At 37.9% G+C, this 20,239-nt stretch overlaps 1 protein-coding gene and 1 long non-coding RNA gene across 4 annotated transcripts in view; one reads left to right on the top strand and one right to left on the bottom strand.

The window, feature by feature from the left end:
- Fmn2 (formin 2) overlaps nt 1-20,239 on the bottom strand; it is a 336,378-nt gene that overhangs the window by 297,042 nt on the left and 19,097 nt on the right. For all 3 annotated transcript variants that reach the window (XM_078023011.1, XM_078023010.1, XM_078023012.1), the window contains exon 2: nt 544-710. In XM_078023011.1, coding sequence (XP_077879137.1) covers nt 544-710 — 167 coding nt within the window. The remainder of the gene's footprint in view (nt 1-543; nt 711-20,239) is intronic.
- LOC144367282 (uncharacterized) lies at nt 10,395-10,902 on the top strand. Its single transcript, XR_013426598.1, has 2 exons — nt 10,395-10,773; nt 10,833-10,902. It is a non-coding gene; the product is annotated as an uncharacterized LOC144367282 (long non-coding RNA).

A 20,239-nucleotide genomic window follows, 5' to 3' on the forward strand; every position in this document is an offset into this window, starting at 1 on the left:
AATACTGACTTACAGCCACTTTTAAATATCTCTGATGGGCTGGGGGTGTAGCTCAGTGGTAGAACACTGGTAGGATCTGGGTTCAATCCAAAGCCTCAAAAAAAAAAATTTTTTTTTTAAAGAGAGAGAGAGAATTTTAATATTTATTTTTTAGTTTTCGGCAGACACAACATCTTTGTTTGTATGTGGTGCTGAGGATCGAACCCGGGCCGCACGCATGCCAGGCGAGCGCACTCCGCTTGAGCCATATCCCAGCCCTCAAAAAAATTTTTTAAATGTAATCTTAAAATCATTGCTGACTAGAGCTGGCTAGAAAACTACTGAGTGGCCATCTGTTAAGAAAAGGTTTGGCAAATGTACTTAATACTCTAGAGTCAAAAAGAAAAGCATGGAAACTGACAAACTGAGCTTTTGAGTGGCCCAGGAGAGGAAGGCTGTGTCACATGTGTTCATAAATTATAAGGTGACTGGCAGACACATATCACAATTGCTCATTTCAACTGCAATCCACCTCACAAAACAGAAGTGAATTCTCCTACTTACATCAAATGGAGCAGAACTTGACTGTGCATTCTGATTACATGGTTCCCTGAAGCAGTCACTAAAAGGAAGTAAAAGACCCATGGCAATGATCCGTGAGCAAAATTTCTCTGCTTCTTCCGGAGGCCCGTTCTCTTGCTGGCTGAACAGCTTCTCCAGCAGAGTTCGCCCTGCGGATGAAACACGGTCATTAGGCGGGAAACACTGGCAGATCACCTGGCTAGTAGCTCTCCAGGGAAGAGAGGAAGCAAACACAGCAGCACCGTTTCCAAGACTACTGACATGCGCAGAAAGGAGCCTCTCAAACCCGGCAAAACTACAATCTGAGGCCTGAGACACCACATAGCAAAGGGCAGCAGGGGGTTCCTCTCCCATCCCAGTAAATAACTCCTGCTTTGAAAAGGAATGCCCCAAGTTACCAGCTGTACATCCTTCCTGTAAATGAACACCCTCCCCTTTTAGATTTAATTAACAATTCTACTTTTTTTTTGTTTGTTTGTTTACCCTTAAGAGGGTTCTCTAAACAAGCCCTTAGTAACCCAAGGAGCCACCATTTGGGCTTAGAAATGTCAGTGACTGACATTCATAGTCTCAGACCAGGCAATGGGGAAGGATGAGGAATGAAGGCACTAAGGAGACAGGCAAAGACAGCTACCCATGAAAAAGAGAGTTTTCTAAGGCAAATGCTTTCAAGTGCTTCTCGGAAGTGTAATTCTACAATGAGTCTAGATTTAAGGGACTGTTATTATTATTTCCCTAAAAGAGACAGAAGAAGAGAGATACAGTGAGAGGACACTGGCCAAGGACCCTAGAGGACATGTGTCCCCCATACCAAGGTTCTCAATCTTGGCTGTGTTACCAAAAGAAGATGAGGTTTTGATAAAAAGGAAAAAGAAGGTTTACTGCTTTGCTACCAAAGGAGAATCATAGGAGACTCCTGTCCCAGAGGCTGTGATTCTGCCCATCAGGGAGAACACAGAATTTTTAAAGACTCACTCCTGGTGTTCCCTGTGGGGGAATGTGATTCACTTGTTAATTTGGGAGATAGTGATTTCTTAAGGTGTTTCTGGTCCTATCCCAGAAGTCTGAATTACTTTGTTCCTATGGTGGGTGTGTGCTGGAAAGCAGATGGATGGGAAAAAAAGATAATCTTGTTCCCCTGCCCCCAGGTTGTGGAAGGAGAGAAGGAGAAGAGGAAAAGAAAACATGCTCATTTTACAATCAGCCTCACTGGGAGATCAGCAAGGGTTATATTTGAAGTATGAGGTGGGCCACTATTACATTAGATCACCTGGGGAGAACAGAATTGTTGAAAGCCTGGGTATCCGTATTTTATTGGTCAACGGTTGATTTTGCCAGATGTGAGAACCATAGATGCAATTCCTAATCTATTTTTGACATTACTAACTCTCTATTCTTCAAAAATGTATGTACCTTGTGTCTGCATTCATAAACTACAGCAAAGAAAATGCAAAATCTCAGGGTCCCTTCCAGGGTTACAGCTGCTCCTCGGTTGGTTCTTGCATTAATGCTGTCCCTCCCTCTAATTTCTAATTAGTATATTATTTTTCAATTTTAGATAAAAATTACTGATCCAGAAAATCCTTCAATGACCTCCTTCCATACCCTTTTGTAACCTTTAATAAAAGCTCCTTTAGATAACCATTTTAATTAATGAAGTGATCGATCGTAAAACCTTTTATTTTTTAAATGTCCATTTGTAACAATGGTCCACATTAGGCTTTGAATATAGCCCTTGCTGCTATGCCACTGTTGACTTCTTTTTAAAATGGACACATTTATTTCTCTTCCTCTCTCCTGGCTCCTCCCTATTCTCCCCACCCCACCCCAGCCCCAGCCCAATCTCAAGGGAAACAGGATTACCTTTCTTCCAATCCTAGCCAGAGTTATTTGTCCTTGAGCACACACCCATCACTGGAACAAATTAATTCAGATTTTTGGGATAGCACCAAAAAATCACAGAAATTACTATCTCTGCCAGGCACAGGGGCACACACCTGTAACACCAGTGATTGGGGAGGCGATTTCAAAGTCGGCCTCAGCAACTCAGTGAGAGGCCCTAATCGACTTAGCGAGACCCTGTGTGTCTAAATAAAATATAAAAAATGGGCTGGGGTTGTGGTTCAGTGGTTAAGTGCCCCTGGGTTCAATTCTCAGTCGGCCCGAACGGAAGGAAGGAAGGAAGGAAGGAAGGAAGGAAGGAAGGAAAGGGAAGAATAAATGACTATCTCCCAAATTAATAAGTGAATTATAACTCTGAACATATGGAATGTATGTAGCCTTTGAATCATCTCTTTAAAAGCTCATTTTGAGGGGCTAGGGATGTGACTCAAGAGGTAGCACACTTGCCTGGCATGCACAGGGCACTGGGTTCAATCCTCAGCACCACATAAAAAATAAAATAAAAAAATAAAGATGTTGTGTCCACCGAAAAAAAACTAAAAAAATAAATTAAAAATTCTCTCTCTCTCTCTTTAAAAAAAAAAAAAATCTCATCTTGATGGGCAGAATCACAGACTCTGGAACAGGAAGGAGTTCCATGTGCTTCTCCTTTGCTAGCAAACAATGAACCTTTTTCCTATTTCTCAAAACCATGTTCCATATTGTTTGATTCGCATCAGGGACAAGGACCAAACTTTCAGTAACAGTGTCTTACTTAAATTGTAAACTGACAGTTGGTATATATATCCTGCAAATCTAGCCACTTGCATGTAAAAACCATTGATAAATATTTAGAGAAATTCTGGATGCATACAATGTTCTGACTCTGTGATGCAGATTCATTCACGCCATGGTCAGAATGTAGCAGAGGAATTGTCCTCCACTTCCCCCTTACCTTTTCTTCTTCTGCCCCCATCCCCTGATTCCTTTTGCCTTTTATTCTAAATTCTAAAGAGTGACCTCACTTAAATAGTTCAGATAGTTCAGATATTAACTGCTGAGTAAGTTTTCTTTAGAACCCAGAACTTCTGGTAACCACTGAAATACTCCCTTCTTTCTTTAATTCTATGGTAAATTACATTTATTTTGTCATTAAAGAATATAATATAAATTAACTTGGACAAGAGTAATAGTCTGTCTGAAAAGAAAATCCAGGAGCTGCCCTACCTGACAGCCTCACTATACCTCCCTTCCATCCCCATAAAAGCCCTTTGAGCATCTGACCCCCTTCCCACCAGAACAGCTTTGTGACAAAGAAGTCCTTTTCTCCTCCTTAAGTTGGTGTTACCAATAACATCTATTTCCTTGCCTCAATACCTTGTCTTGAAAAACCAGCCTCTACCTCAGAGCAAAGCCTGACCAAGGAAGGGGGCATGGCCCTTGTCCTTGGAAAGATTCACAGAGCACTCCTAGGCACTTACCCACCCTTCGGAGTAGTTTATCTACAAATACAAGGAGAGATCTGCTGTGCCAGGTGTCCCTGACTCAGTCAGGCTAGGTGGGGACCCATAGCAACCCCCTAGTAGCCACCAATCAGCATGAGACAGGGAAAATACCTGGGATGCCAGATGATCCTCCCAGTAGTTTATGGTGGTTGATAACATGTTGGGAAACCTTGTAGTTCAGCACATATTCACTTCGTGGCTTAAACCAATCAATTCAAACGAATCCCCTTTTGTACTAGCCAATCACCCTTACCCAACTTGTTCCCGCCAGTGAATGTGCTAATCATGTTTTAGAGTTGTTTTATGATTTTCCCGCGGTGTGTGATGATTTGCTAAGAGTGCTCAAGGAGGACGGAGCTACCTCGCAATAAATGCCTCTTTGCTGTTTACATTGATCTTGGTCTCTGGTAGTCTTTTGGGGGTCCTGAGTTCGAGCATAACACATCACGATAAAGAACCCATGTAATCTCAGCCTTAGGCCCAGAACTTCAGAGTACTAGTTCATCTGGGTCTGCAGATGTAAATAAACCTGAGTTCTTCAACCCTCCCAATGGTGCTTGGTCTCTTGCTGAGCATAATTTCCAAAACATATTTACTTTAAGTCCTCAATTAATGCTGGGCAGAGTGTTGCATGCCTATAACCCCAGTGACGGGAGAGACTGAGGAAAGAGGATTGCAAGTTCTAAAGCTGCCTCAGCAAATTAATGAGGCCCTTAGCAATTTAGCAAGAACCAGTTTCAAAATAAAAAATAAAAAGGACTGCCAATGTAGCTCACTGGTAGAGCACCCCTTGATTCAATTCCCAGACAAAAACCAAACAAAAAGCCTCAAGTAAGTACAATGCTCTTCTACATTCTCATCTAAGCCTTTACCCTCCAATACAATTTCATATATTCTCATCCCTGCCAACCCACTCTTTCCAAAGATGAAATAATCTTCTCAAATAACTTGAGAAAAATGGAAGAATTTGAGACAAACTGCAAGTATGCAAAAGCACCTGCACCCATCATCCTCTTTTCTTTTTCCTTACTGTGCAAACAGACAGCAGTGAACAAAAAAGCAAGTTCTTCCCTTGTGTTCTAGATGTATGTTGCATGTTCAGAATTGCACTTCTTTATCTATCCCTCCTCATTTCTGTACCCTGGACACCTCCCTCTTTAGTGAACATTCCGAATATCATGTAAACACACATTAAAACAAATCTCAGGCTGGGTATGTAGTTCAGAGGTAGAGAGCTTTCCTAGCACATGTTTGGCCCTGGGTTTGATCCCCAGCATGTAAGTGCATATAAGCCAATGTCTCATTTCTTGGCTTGCTTCACATAAAAACTACCAACAGGAATTATCTATACTTACTACCTTCACTCCTCATTCCTGGTCGGCCAATTCTAATATACACACTACACGTCTGTATGTTTAAATTTTTCATAATAAAATATCTTAAATCTTAAGATTAAAAATATGTAATGGACTAGGAGCAGTTGTACATGCCTATAATCCCAGCTACTCAGAAGGCTGAGGGAGGAAGATCAAAGTCTAAGGCCAGCCTGATCAATTTAGAGAACCCTATCTCTCTCTCTCTCTCTCTCTCTCTCTCTCTCTCTCTCTCTCTCTCTCTCTCTCTCTCTCTCTCTCTCTCTTTCTCTCTCTCTCTCTCTTTCTCTCTCTCTCTCTCTTTTCATGGTACTGGGGATGGAACCCCGGGTCTTGTGAATGTAAGACAAGCACTCAGTTGGTAACTGAGCTATATACCCAGCCCTCTTAACCCTATCTCAGAGTTAAACAACAACAACAAAAAAAGCTGGAGATGCAGCTCTTTGGTAAAATGTCCCCCTGAGTTCAATCCCCAGTGCCACACACATACACACAAAGAGAATACAATGTTTGCAGTAAGGATATGAAGTTATTTTCTAGAATTTGCACTTCACTATATGACCCTGAACTCCTCTTTTTCTGTCAAAGAAATATAATTTGACCAATGGGGAAGAATAAAGAGACACACAAACTTCTGTTTCTTTTCAAGAAATTGATGATTGAGGATTTAATGGAGACCCAATCTCCTACTAAATAGGATGCACTGAATCTAAATTGTGGAGAATTAACTGGTTTTCTAAACCAAAACTTGCTTCTTAACTGTACAAACTAGCTGGCTGGGAGCAGGAGCCAGAAGTCCTCAGGGTCCCTCTGACACCTACTTCTGCAACCACAGACACATAGTTCAAAGTATCCCCTTGAACTCTTGGTCCCCTCACTCTATACCTTGATTAAAACACCAAGTCCTAGATGAAGACAGGTCAATCTTACTAACAAATAAAATAATTGCCCCTGAATATAAATAAGTATTCAGCTATTCGAATATTGATTTTACTTCATATTTCCATTAAATCAAACTTGTTGACAGAGCTCTTATTCTCTGAAAAACAACTCTAAGTCAGTTTGCAAAACCTATCTATTCAATGAACAATTCATACAACACAGCACCCATGTCTCAGGAGGCCTTGTATGGGTGCGACCTGCTATGTCAGTCCTGAAGGCTAAGGCCACGGGGCAGCCAAAGAGGTCCCTCAGGAGCACAAAATGGTTCAGCCTTATTTATTAAGGAAAAAATGGCATCACACATACAGGAAAAACTAGGCCCCACACTGCCAAGGGAGCACTCCTCTGGTAGTTACGCTAACACTAAAACTTCAGAAAATTCTCAAAGGGCCATGACACCATCTTCTATTGCTAGATTGCTATAAACTCTATAAATACATAAAAACTAGTTTCTAGTAAATGTAAAACTATATAAAGACATAGGCAGGAAAGGGGCAGTTTTCCAAGTTCTCACTTTTTCCTTCTCTTTTTTCTTCCACCTAAATAAGTGACACAGTGGGAAGGGCACTTTTCCTGTCCTTCAAACCAGCCTCTATCATTTTATAAATCAGGAAATGCAGACCCACAACATTAGGTGTCTTATCCAAGGTCACACTATCTTTAGGAAAGGTCCATATTATTTATTATGCACATTACATAATATCGGAGAGAGAGAGAGAGAGAGAGAGAGAGAGAGAGAGAGAGAGAGAGAGAGAGAGATTGAGAAAGAGAGAACTATTTATCATGACAACAAATTCATCAATCTTTCTGTGCAATGAAATAAAATCATTCACCCCTGCACTGGAACTCTACTGGGCCTGTGCCCATTGACACCATAAAATATAGAAAATCTTTTTTACTGTTGTTGTTTTTAGGTGGGGTCTGGCAATTGTGCCCAGGCTTGTCTTGAACTTATATACTCAATTGATTCTCTCACCTTACCCTCCTGAGAAGCTGGGACTGTAGGTGTGTGTCGCCACATACTACTTAGAAAATATTTCACCTGGATAGAACTATACAATGTAAAAGGTATTTCTAAATCTAGTTTCAGCTTAGTTATGCAGACCAAAACTGTTTTTATTTTTTTAATTTCAATTTTTTGGTGCTGGGGATGGAACCCATGCCTTAGCTATGCTAAGCACATCCTCTACCACTAAGCCATAACCCCAGACCCTGCAGAGCAAGGATTTATCTTCACAATTTCAATGAAAGTAACTGAGCAACGAGAAGGTTCCAGAATCTGCTCAGGGTCATAAGACTGTTAAGTGGCAGAGCCAAAACTGGACACACACTCTGCTCTCTTCATTTTTATTCTAAGGACTTTCTACTTCTGAGTCAGCCAGCAGCTCTGGGCAAAGCTTCTGACCAACAGTCAACACTAAGATATAAAAGAAATAGATCATGTGGTCTGCACCCTGCAGGGGCTAACAACCTAATTACAATGACCACAGCCTAAGAAAGAACATATTTAAAGCAGTTTAGAACACACAACCTTAATTATACATTTTTAGTAGAATTGAGGGGAAAAACAGTTAAGACGAGATAAAATGGAGTATTTAGGAATCCACCATATGTCAAAGTATGTTGCAGACCCACCAGAGGATACAATCACAAAGAAAGCTGGCTATCTTCCTTTAACCAACAATAATAACACAGCAAGCAAACCTAGGAAGCATACTCTGGCGCAAGAGAAACAGAGCACAGGCTTCTAACTGGTGACTACACAGAACAGGGACAGTCTTCAGCTCTGTCCCTATTTACTTGAGAGAATAATATCCAAATCGCAACAGAAGCTTTCCCGTGGAGACACAGAGGAGTTTTGCTTATTTGTTCATTAGCCTTGATAATGTATATAACTTTTTTGTTTTTATTGATCACCAAATGAATAATTTTTTGTCAATATTAGGATCAAATTACTCATTGATTGCCTGGGGTGGGGAGGTGAATATAAAATGCATGCTTCTAAATTTATATGTTAATAATGTTTCTGGATTTTAGGATTTGTCTCCCCAAAGAGAATGTGGAATATCCATAAGAAATCATTACATACAATACCAAAAAAGTAAGTCACAATAATTTCAAAAGAATCTGTTCAACACATACTATGTTCTATTATATTTCAAGTTATTGTGCTATAAAAATATAAAAGGATTGTTTTTTAAATCCTATAACTATAAACTATAGCTGCTTCTGAAGAAACTTTAGATTTAAAAATAATCATAGAGGACATCATTTAATATGTATAACAGAAAGCCACTGAAAATATTTCTTTACCCCCAATAATATCCAACAAGAAATAATATAAAAGATACCATCCCAATTAGTGATAAACATATGAAGCATCTTGAAACTAGCTCAGTAAAGAAAACACAAACCCTCTGCAGAGAAAAATATAAACTCTATTAAAAAGACAAAAAAAAAATGATCTGAATATAAAAAGAAGTTCTTCACATTCTTGGATGATATTATAAAAGCAAAAATAGTCCCAATTCACAAATTTAATAAAATTCCAACCAAATTCCATTAGAATTTTTAAAATAAGCTCAAAAAAACCTTTTCTAAATTTATTTATTTTTCTTTATTGTTTTTTTTTTAGTTGTATATGACAATAGGGTTCATTTTAACCTAATTATAAAAGCATGGAATATAATTTATTGTAATTAAGTCCCTAGTACTTCCCCTTTCCCTCCATCTCTTCCCTTCCCTCTACTCTATGAAACTTTCTGTTATTATAGCTTTTTTAAATTAGTGTCTTGCATGTATACATGACGATGAGATTCACTGTGGAATATTTATATATGTTCATAGGAAAGCTGGATCAGATTCATTCCACTGCCTTTCCCTATCCCATTCCTTTTCCCTCCCCTTCATTCCACTTTGTCTACTCTACTGATTTTTCTTTAGTCTTTTTTTTTTTTTTACCCCCTTACCTACCCATTTTTCTGGAGTAGCTTCTATGTAACAAAGAGAACATTCAACCTTTGACTTTTTGAGACCAGCTTATTTCACTTAGCACCATACTCTACAGTTCCATTCATTTACCAACAAAGGCCATCAAGTCATTCTTCTTTATGGCTGAGTAATTGCATATATGTACCACATATATGTGCCACATTTTTCTTTTTTTTTTCTTTTTTTTTATTTATTTTTTTTCTCTTTTTTCTTTCTTTCTTTCTTTATTTATTTTTTCTTTTGTGCCACATTTTTCTTAACCATTCATCTGTTGAAAAGCATTTAGGTTGGTTCCATAGCTTGGCTATAGTGAACTGTGCTGCTATAAACATTGATGTGGCTGTATCTCTATAGTATGATGATGTTAAATCCTTTGGGTATTTACTGAGGAGTAGGATAGCCGGAATAGTGGGTCTATTTTTTCTAGTTTTTTGAGGACTCTCCACACTGCTTTCCAGAGGGAGTGCACCAATTTGCAGTCCCACCAACAAAGTATGAGTGTACTCTTTTCCCCACACCCTCACCAACATTTATTCTTACTTGTATTCTTGATCATTACCATTAAGACTGGAGTGAGACAAAATCTCAGTGTAGTTTTTTAATTTGCATTTCTCTAATTGCTAGAGTATTAAATATTTTTTTCATATATTTGTTGACTACTCATAATTTATTCTTTTGAGAAGTGTTTAGTTCCTTTGCCAATTTATTGATTGGGTTGTTTGTTTTTTGTTTGTTTTTGTGTGTTTATGTGTGTACGTTAAGCTTTTTGACTTCTTGGTATATCTGGGAATTAACACCCTGAGCTTACAAGTGGCTGCCAAGGTCTCGGCTTGGCACCAGAATCACGAGCCACCACACACCTTTGTAGGTTCAAACAGCAATTCTTTATTCCCGCTCTCACACCGCCTCCACACAGGTCCAGGGGCAATCACGTTCTGCCGTCTCCCGCACAATTCACCTACTCCACGAGGCTCTCTCCAAATCCCATTTTAATCTCACGAGAACTCAACGGGAACAAGCAACAGGAACACCCTAATCCCAGCAATAATCTTCAACCTCTAACTTCCCTAAAACCCATTATCTTAAACTGGTAACGCCTTAAACTCAAGGAGCCGGTTACTTCCTCAAACCTGATCAGCTCTAATCCCGGATCCGCCTTGGTCCTTGAGCAAGGTCACCTTATTAAAGCATGCATGCAATGTCCCATCGAATGTCCTCTAAGCAGCATGGGGTACGCTTGGCAAGGAAATTTCGATGCGTCATTCCTACTTGGTAATGGCCCTCAGCATTTCCCCCCTTCTGATTAATTAAACAACAAGCAATGAATGTGGCTTAGGACCGTGCCTGGTAGGTTGTCCAATTCAATATGTGGTTCTTACCCGTCATGGGAGAACTGACCTTTACACGTCAATTTCCTGTCTTAGGTTGAATCCACTGCAATCAGATCAACCCGTCACTGACTACCGGTCCAGCATTCAGCCATGCTTGTGGATAGGCCTAAGCACCAGTGGGGGGGTGAGGTTCTTGCCTCACCTCTGTTGGCCCCCAAATTTAACCTTGGTGCCAGTGGGGGGGTGAGGTTCTTGCCTCACCTCTGTTGGCCCCCAAATTTTAGACCATCACTAGTAGAAGGGAGGAAGATACAGAAATGCCACGACACCAAGCCAATTGACGGCTCCTTTGGAAAAATTGCATCACTGGTGACACCATCAGCAAAGATGCCAGCATTACCACAATTAACATGGGGTGCGCTGGCAAGGAAATTGCATCACTGGTGACACCATCAGCAAAAATATGCCAGCAGTACCACAATACGCTGCACCAGACGATAGTTCAAAATGCATGCAACTGATATATAGTCCAGGCAAGTTCTGCAGGCAGTTCAAATCGGAGGAATCTATCAATATGTCCATTTCCTCCCAAAGTAAATCAAGTCCTTGATTGAGCATTACTTGTTGAGTTATATTCATTGATGCATCAGTTTATACAGTTTACTGTGGTAGCTATCATAGAAGCTGTAGTTTGGTTTTCTTAGTCTTCACCGGCACTGGGATGGAGATGGGAATTCTGGCAATGATGTTAAAGAGACATTATCCTGAACAGAATTATTAAATATAATGAAAAGGAAAAGTGAAAGTAAACAAACAGATCTGTTAACCACCTTTAAAAACAATCCTTAACAGCTGTTTACCTAAATTAGATTAAACCACTTAAATCACGTGAACAAAAAAAAAATCTTTGCCTCAGCAAGTGGCAAAGATTTACTCCCATTCTATAGGCTTTCTGTTCACACTACCCTATTTTTAAACATAAATGGATGCATTTTGTCAAAAGCTTTTTCTATATCTAATGAGATAATCATATTATTTTTGTCTAAAAGTCTATGTGTTGAATTACATTCATTGATTTCCATATGTTAAAACAACTTTGCATCCCTGGAATAAAACCCATTTGATCATGGTACACTATCATTTCAGTGTGTTTTGTATGTGATTTCCCAATATTTTATTAAGAATTTTTTCATCTTGGGCTAGAGTTGTAGCTCAGCGGTAGAGCGCTTGCCTAGCACATGTAAGGCACTGGGTTCAATCCTCAGCACCACATAAAATAAATAAATAAAATAAAGGCTATATGTCTATCTACAACTAAAAATTTTTAAAAAATGAATTTTGCATCTATTTTCATCAGGAATATTGGTCTGAAGTTTTCTTTCCTTGATATTTTGGGTAAGTAAGACAAGGACGACCACTTTAACTACTCCTATTCAACTTATTCCTTGAAACCAGTATCAAGATGATACTGGCTTAATAGAATAGTTTGGCAGAGTTCCCTCCTTTTCTTTTTCATAGAATAACTTGAGGAGGATCAGTATCAGTTCTTCCTTAAAGGTCTGGTAGAATTTGGTAGAGATCCATCTGATATTGGGCCTTTCTTTGTTGGAAGGCTTTTGATGGCTACTTCAATTTCATTACTTGAAATTGATGTTTTAAAGTTTTCTATACTCTCCTGGTTCAATTTAATTTGTCCATATTTTCAAGATTTTCTAATTTCTTAAAGTATAAATTTTCAAAATAATTTCTGATGATCTGGATTTCACTAGTGTCATGATTGATATTTCCTTTTTCATCTTGGCTTTTGGTAATTTGAGTGTTTCTCTCTTCTGAATAGTTGTTTAGTTTGGTTAGTTGGTTTATCAAGTATGTTTATTCTTTCAAAACATCAACTCTTTGTTTCATCAATCTTTTGCATTTTTAAAAAATATCAATTTCATTGATTTCAGCTCTGATTTTAATTTCATTTTAATTTAATCTTCTATTGATTTTGTTGTTGGTTTATTCTTTTTCTAAGGCCTTGAGATACATTATTTATTTGCTGTCTTTCTGTTCTTTTAATGAATGAGCTCAATCCTATGAACTTTCCTCTTAGAACAACCTTCATACTATTCCAGAGATTTTGATATGTTGTATCACTATTCTTACTTACAAGTACTTTATTATTTCTCCACTGATCTCTTCTACTATCCAGTCATCATTCACTTGATTCTCCTTTAATTGTCTATTCTTCTAGTATAATTTCTCCTTATGCTGATTTTAGTTCTTAGTTTTCATTTCTTCTTCATGAAATATTTTGAGTATGATTTATAGTGAAAACTTCCTAAACATTAATTCTTTTAGCTTTTGTTTATCATGGAAGGTTTTTATTTCATCTTCAATTCTGAAGCTTAATTTTGCTGGGTCTAGTATTCTTGGTTTCTTTCAGAGCTTAGTATATAATAAAATATTCCACACCCTCCTGGCTTTTAGGATCTGAGTTGGGAAATCAATTGAAATCCAGATTGGTTTACCTAAAAATTTGACCAATCATTTTTCTCTTTCAGCTTTTAAAATCCTGTCCTTATTCTGTATACTAGGCATTTTCATAGTAATGTTTCTTGGAGTGAATCTATTGTGATTTTGGTGTTTTAAAGTTTTCTATACCTTCTGTACTTGAAATTTCATATCATTCTTATGGTTTAGAAATTTTTCTGATATTATTTCATTGAAAAGATTGTGCATTCCTTTACTTTGTATTTTACCGACTTCATCTATCCCATTGAATCTTAAATTTGGTATTTTAACATTATCCCAGATTTCTTGAGAACTCTGTTCATAGTCTCTTAACATTTTATCTCTATGGTCAACTTTATTTTCAAGATTATATACTTTATCTTCAAGGCCTGAAAGTGGTTGTTCTAAAGGAAAGTTCTTAAGATTGAGCTCATTCATTAAAAGAATTTCAAAGTGGTTTAATCTATTGTTGATGCTTTCCATTGAAGTTTTAATTTGGTGTATTGATTTTTTTCATTTCAAGGATTTCTGTTTGGTTCTTTCTCAGAATCTCTTTTTATTAAAGTGATTTTTCACTTTCTATATTTTCTGATTTTACTCCTTACATCTTCTTTTAGCTCACAGAATAGTTTAACTATGAACTTTCTAAATTTCATCTCTGACATTTCCTCCACTGTGGTGTCAATGAAGTCTATAGTTTAAGCATTATGGGCTGTTTGGGACGGTTTCTTCCCTTGCTTCTCCATCTCTCAGTATAGTTCTGACTTGTTTTAAGTGAAGAACTACTACTTTGTGAGCTTCCTTAAGAGTCCTGGGTGGGGTGAATATCCAAATCATAATATTTTAAGTCAATGTGTTATCTCTGCTGATCCCAATATCAGCACCACTTTAAGAGATGCCACTGCTCCATATTTACTATAATCACTTCTGAGCCATGCCTCATTTTATTCAACTTTATACAAAACAAAAACCTATTGCAATTATTCTCTGTGGTTCCTCAAATTCAGTCGTAAATCTACAACAAAATTCTAGAATAGGTCAAAATATTAGTTGTTAAACTTAGTAAACTTACTCTAGCCTTACGTGGTGGCTAAAAGGGTGCAGGAAGAAAGATTGGGCAAATAGGAGAGGGAAAAAAGAGAGAAAAGAAAGAAAAAAATCTATAAAAGGAAAGATAAGGGGCTGGAGTTGTAGCTCAGTGGTAGAACGCTTGCCTTGTACATGTGAAGCCCTGGGTTTGATTCCCAGTACTACATATAAATAAGCAAATAAAATAAAGGTCCATCAACAATTTAAAAATATTTTTTAAAAAGGAAAGATAATTTATATCAAGGAGTTATTTATATGTTCAAAGTTGACAATAGAATTATTTAGAGGATACCATATCAAGGTGAAGAAAATTCTTATTGAATCTTGGTTTGGATTTCCTTGGGGTTTGGACATTAAGCAGATGTTTGGGGCTGTGGCTCTCTCCTGAGTTGCAAGGCCACAGAGGCCAATTCCCTTGCTACCAGCAACTTCTGGTTTGTCATCTCAGGGCCTGCAGTTGATTCCTTGAAGTGTGCACCGTTGTGGTCTGGCTGTTTCCATTGTGTGCAGTATTTCAGGATGTAGGTTCTGGAGTGTCCCTGTGATTGCAGTGGGTCATGGTGCTCCTCTCTTTGGGATCTTTTTCCCAGTAGTGAAGATCCTAGCAACTGTCTGTGAGCACAGGAACTCTCATGGGTTTTCCATGGGCATTCTGTGGTACAGAAGTATTCCTCCAGCTGATAACACTTTCTGAGGTATTGTAGTGAAGGATCTCAGGTGGTACACCTAGACTCTAGTTTCCCCTGCCCTGGGTTGTGAATGACAGGTGTTGATTCCCTTTGTTAACTAAGTTTGATGCAAGGCCCCACAGGTATCCAAACAATGCCCTGTCACTTGCTAGTTGTGAAAATGGTTCACATTGTACACCTGTTAACACTGGGACTAGCCCCTTCCTGCCACACAGACTCATAATTTCCCACTGGATCTCTGTCACAGGATATTCAGGCAGCTTCCCTCTGTAATCCCAAGGACTGTCCCTAGGCTTCAAACTGTGCCTTTCCAGAGTGTCAGTGATTGGGCCTAGTAAATCTGCTTTCCTTTGGGGCCAAAGCTGCTTCGTTGTTGTCTCTGTCTGTGTCCAGCAAGCAAGAGGAGGCTGCACAGAGCTTCCCACTCTTGCAAGGATCACAGAGCCTGAGGAAGGTTAGGTGCACTTCCCAGCCCAGTTCCCCACCAGCATGTTGGCTCCCCTTGATTGCAGTGAGGGGGAGGGAGAGGGATTTCAGTGATTTGTTTTTTTTAGCTAGTAGTGGTCCTTCTAGAAGTTCCTTCTGGCTGGATTCTTAAGAGGTGCCACTGCAGGGGACTTCCCTCTGATTTAATTTGCAGCTTTCCGGGCAAGGGAAGATGTAATGTTGATTTAAGTGGATGACTGGTCAGCCGGGGGCTACACAAGATGGCTGTGCACTCTTGGCTCAGTTTTCTTTTCACGATTTGATTTTAAACCGTTTGTGCTCTTTTGAGGGCCTTTCTATTACCATCAAGATTTAAATTTTGTCTGTCTGTCCAACTGTTTTTAAGTGGATGAACTTAAAAGAATGTCCGCTCCCCTCCCCCTCTGTTACCCCTTTCCCATTCTCATTCACAGGTTTGGGTTCATGATTAGGGAACTCTCAAGTTTGTTTTCTTCTTTGGTAACCTATCTTCCACTCAGGAATCACTGCCCCGCTTACTTCTACCATCTTCCAAATTCTTCCCTATTCTAAATTTACAGAGAAGGTACATAATGATGAACTAAGATAATTTAAAAAAAAAGGAGTACTCTAGGAATAGTAATCAGATGTTTTGCAAGGTTATATTTGTCATACTCATATGGCACTGGCTTAAAACAGAAAGATACATATAAAAGGAAAACTGAAACCTCAGAAACAGATTAATCTATATACAGGAATGATACAAAAGTGGTAACAAAAATCATTGAGCAAAAAACTATTTAGGCTGGGCGTGGTAGTGTGCAACCTTAATCCTCGCAACTCTGAAGGCTGAGGCAGGAGGATCATATGTTTGAGGCCAGTCTCAGTAACTTATCCAGACCCTCAGCAACTTAGGTAGAATCTGTCTCAAAATAAAAAATAAAAAGGACTGGAGATGTAGCTCAGTGGCAAAGGGCCCTTGGGTTCAATCCCCTGTATAAAAAACACAAAAACAAAAAACATTTATTAGATGATCTTGGAAACACTGGTTTTCCTTACGGAAAAAAATAAAACTAGATTTCTACACTACAATCAGACACTAAAGAGAACTCAAAAGCTTAAATGTAAAGAGCAAAATGATAAATTAAATAGAAGATTATAGAAGAAAGAGTTTTTGGGATTTAGGAGTGACAGATTTTTAAATGAGAGGAAAACAGTACAAACTATAGCTTAGATATAGATTTAATAACATGAAATTTGCATCTGGAATCCAGATATTAAGATGGAATATACATGAAATCTAGGGGAAAAGCAACATCTAATTAGTAAGTGTTAAGTAGAAGAAGAAGAATGTATGAAGGTATATAAATAGTAAAACCTATCTTAGAAATAGACTTGTTTATGTGAAAAAATTTCTGTTCAATCAACCATACTATAAAACTTTAAAAAAGGGGCTGGGGATGTGGCTCAAGCAGTAGCGTGCTCGCCTGGTACGCGTGCAGCCCAGGTTCGATCCTCAGCACCTCATACAAACAAAGATGTTGTGTCCGCCGAAAACTAAAAAATAAATATTAAAAAAAATTTCTCTCTCTCATTCTCTCACTCTCTCTTTAAAAAAATAAATAAAATAAAATAAAATAAATCTTAAAAAAAGATAATATCAGAGGAAACTATTTGCTATTTAAAAACAATTCTGTCTGTTGAGATTGCATAGAAGTGAATCTACTCTAAATCCTTTATATAGGAATAGATTTACTATGGGGTGTGACTTGCTTTATAGAATCTTGGAAATCTTGAATAAAAAGTTTCTAGAATCTTTTTAGACATTATTTACAAAGCCATAAGATAGGACCAGAATATCAAAGAAACAGTTGCCACCTCTATGATTGAAAGTCCCAGCCTCTAAAAGCACACTTGCTGCCAGAATCAGGAAGCCTCATTTGTATCTCTGGGAGATACGTCTGGATGCAACTGGCTTCAGACCTGTGCTTGCACCAGCCACACCAGAAAGACTGGCACACCATACCTACCCTGGATCTTCATAAAGCTAGTATCTGGACACTAGATCCCTGCTAACACTACCCCAGAAGAATTAGAGAGGTCCTCCACTCTATTTGCAAGAAGAAACAACGGACACCAGTCTTAGTCTGAGACCTTCCAAATGTATCACAGAATCAAACCTAAATTGCATCTGAAACAACCTGCAAAGGACTCAGAAAAGTCATTAATATAGAAGATGAGAAGGAGGCTTTGTGACAATCTATCATATCCTCAACATTAGTAACAGAAAAATACCCAGAATATACTAGGAAACCCTGTAAATAACATGAAAAATCGGAAACACTACATAAAAATGTAAAATGATATGAACAGGCAATTCATAAAAGGGTAAACCCAAATGGCTAAAAATATGCAAAAGTTTTCTCAAAGGCATTAGTCATTAGATAAATACATAGTAAAAATAAAACAATGAGTGACTACTTTTCCCCATTGGACTAGTGGGAATTAAATAACTGGGAATTATATCACTGCATTTACTGTGTGAGTGGATTATAAACTGGAGAAGACAATCTGAAAGTAATCCAACAGTACTTAGACAAATTAAGTAGACATTTATTGTATGGCCAAGTAACCTTACTTCTTAATACATGTCTGAGAAATTTCCACGTAGAATGCTATATGGGAATATTCATCAGAGTGATTTCTGTGATGACCTGAGAAATAAGGGAATATAGCTATCAATATGCAAACGCTTGAATAAAATCTAGGGAATGCACCCAGGGCCACCACATTGAAAAATTGCACGGCAATGTTAAGCACATACAATAAAAGGTGAATAGTGCCCCCTGGTGCTGTACAAATCAGCAGAACTTTCACCCTTTGGAGTACTACATAGCACTAAGAAGCAAAAAATCTAGATAGAAATTCACCCAGAAAAAATTAATAGTACTTTTTCCAAAACCAGTTGAGTAAAAGAAAAAATAACGAGGTCTACAACTCAAGAGTGTTTGTATAAACTAAAAACACACAGAAATGCTATATACCCTACAAAAATACATATGCTTTCAAGAACACCAAACACATAAAAGCATGTGTCCACAGAATGGGAAATGAATACAAGAACAAAATGAAGAGTTCAAAATTTATGAATTTTCCATTAAATGGAGAATTGACAAATAGATTTTTTGACTGATAATAATGTCAATGATATCTAAAACTACTAGAAAGATTATGAGATATCTGAAGAATTACTAATAAACTCATTTAGGACAGAATGAGTAGTAGTAGAAACTGAGCAATGAGGGGACATACTACAGAGCATTAAATATTAATGTACATTCAACTGCATATAATATTTTATGACATAAATATAATATGTAATATAATTATTTACATATTATTAAATTAATCCTAATGCTGAGCCCACTCATAAGGAACTATAAACCCAATTGAATATGTAAACACTGCAATCTAACTTAAGAGTTTATTTGTGTTCTCATGTCTTGGCCAAGAAAAGTCTTGGTCAGAGAAAAGTCTTAACCAGTCATAGCAGCTGAATAGTCAGCCAAACACAGGCTAAAAACTGCCAAAAATATGTCCAAATAAGTCGAGAATAGAACTGTAACCAATCAGGTTATTTATGTATGTCACTTCCATTTTCTGGCTATAAATATTCCCTGCCCATAGTTTTTGCAGCAGAATTCTCTGAACTGCTTTTTGTCCTCAGTGCTACTCAGTTCATGAGTCTTTTTCTTTTCTGTTCAAAGTCTGTTAAATTATTTTATGATTTTTCTTTTTAGCGACATAGAACATACTGCACACATCAAAATATTTAATATATACACAAATATTAAAAAGAATTTAATGAGTGAGGCCATGTGTTCAATTCCCAGCACTAAACACATCATACACACATGTGCGCGTGCGCGCGCGCACACACACACACACACACACACACACAGAATTTAGGGCCAATAATAGATCTAAGCTATAGAGCACTTGTTTCACATGTGCAATGTCCTAAATTCAATTCCCGGTATCAGAAAAAAAAAAATTTCAACTTTAACCTTCAGGCAAAATAGGAGCACTGAAATATTTCTAAACTAGAACTAGACTGTTTGAATGTGTATTTTTATTTTTTGATGCTGCATATTGAACCCAGGGCCTTGTACATGCTAAACACATGTTCTACCACTGATCTGAACCCCCAAACCCCAACAGTGTATTTTACTTACTTATTTATTTTTTTGTACTGGTGATTTAACTCAGGAGTGTTTATCATCAAGCTATATCCCAGTTCTTTTTATTTTTTTTATTTTGAGTCAGGGTCTCATTAAGTTGCTAAGGCTGGTCTCAAACTTGTAATTCTCTAGCTACAGCCTCCCAAGTTGGCTGGAATTAGAGGTGTGCACCACATGTCTGGCTTTAACTGTGCATTTTACATACTTTACTCTCTTGCCTTATGGAGAATAAACTTGGAGAAGAACCAGACTGTGGGCAGGAGAATGAGGAGGAGGCCTGTGACAGTGATCTGAACAATTTCAGCAGAAGACAACACAAGAAAGATACAATACAACAGAAATTAGAAGATGTTTTGAAGAGATATTCAAAATGGAAAGATTAATTGAGTATGAGGTATGAGGAGAAAGGAAGGAATTAGGAAATATGGCCAGATGGCAACAATGCTCTCACTGAGAGACATGGGAGGAGGGTATTTAGAAGATGGGGGAAATAAGTGTGGTTTCAGATAAAGTTAATCCCCTAGATTTGCAACATATAACTGAGATGTGGCTGATGCCCAGAAGAAAGTTATCAAATAGGGATACAGATCTAGAAATCTCCTGGTAACTAAAGATGGTAAAGAAGCCAAGAGACTTAACAAAAGGAAATTGGGGACTGAATCTTAGGGGGTATACCCTAAAGCTAAACCAAAAGCT

This window comes from Ictidomys tridecemlineatus, chromosome 10, assembly GCF_052094955.1.
Source record: "Ictidomys tridecemlineatus isolate mIctTri1 chromosome 10, mIctTri1.hap1, whole genome shotgun sequence".
Lineage (NCBI taxonomy): Eukaryota > Metazoa > Chordata > Mammalia > Rodentia > Sciuridae > Ictidomys > Ictidomys tridecemlineatus.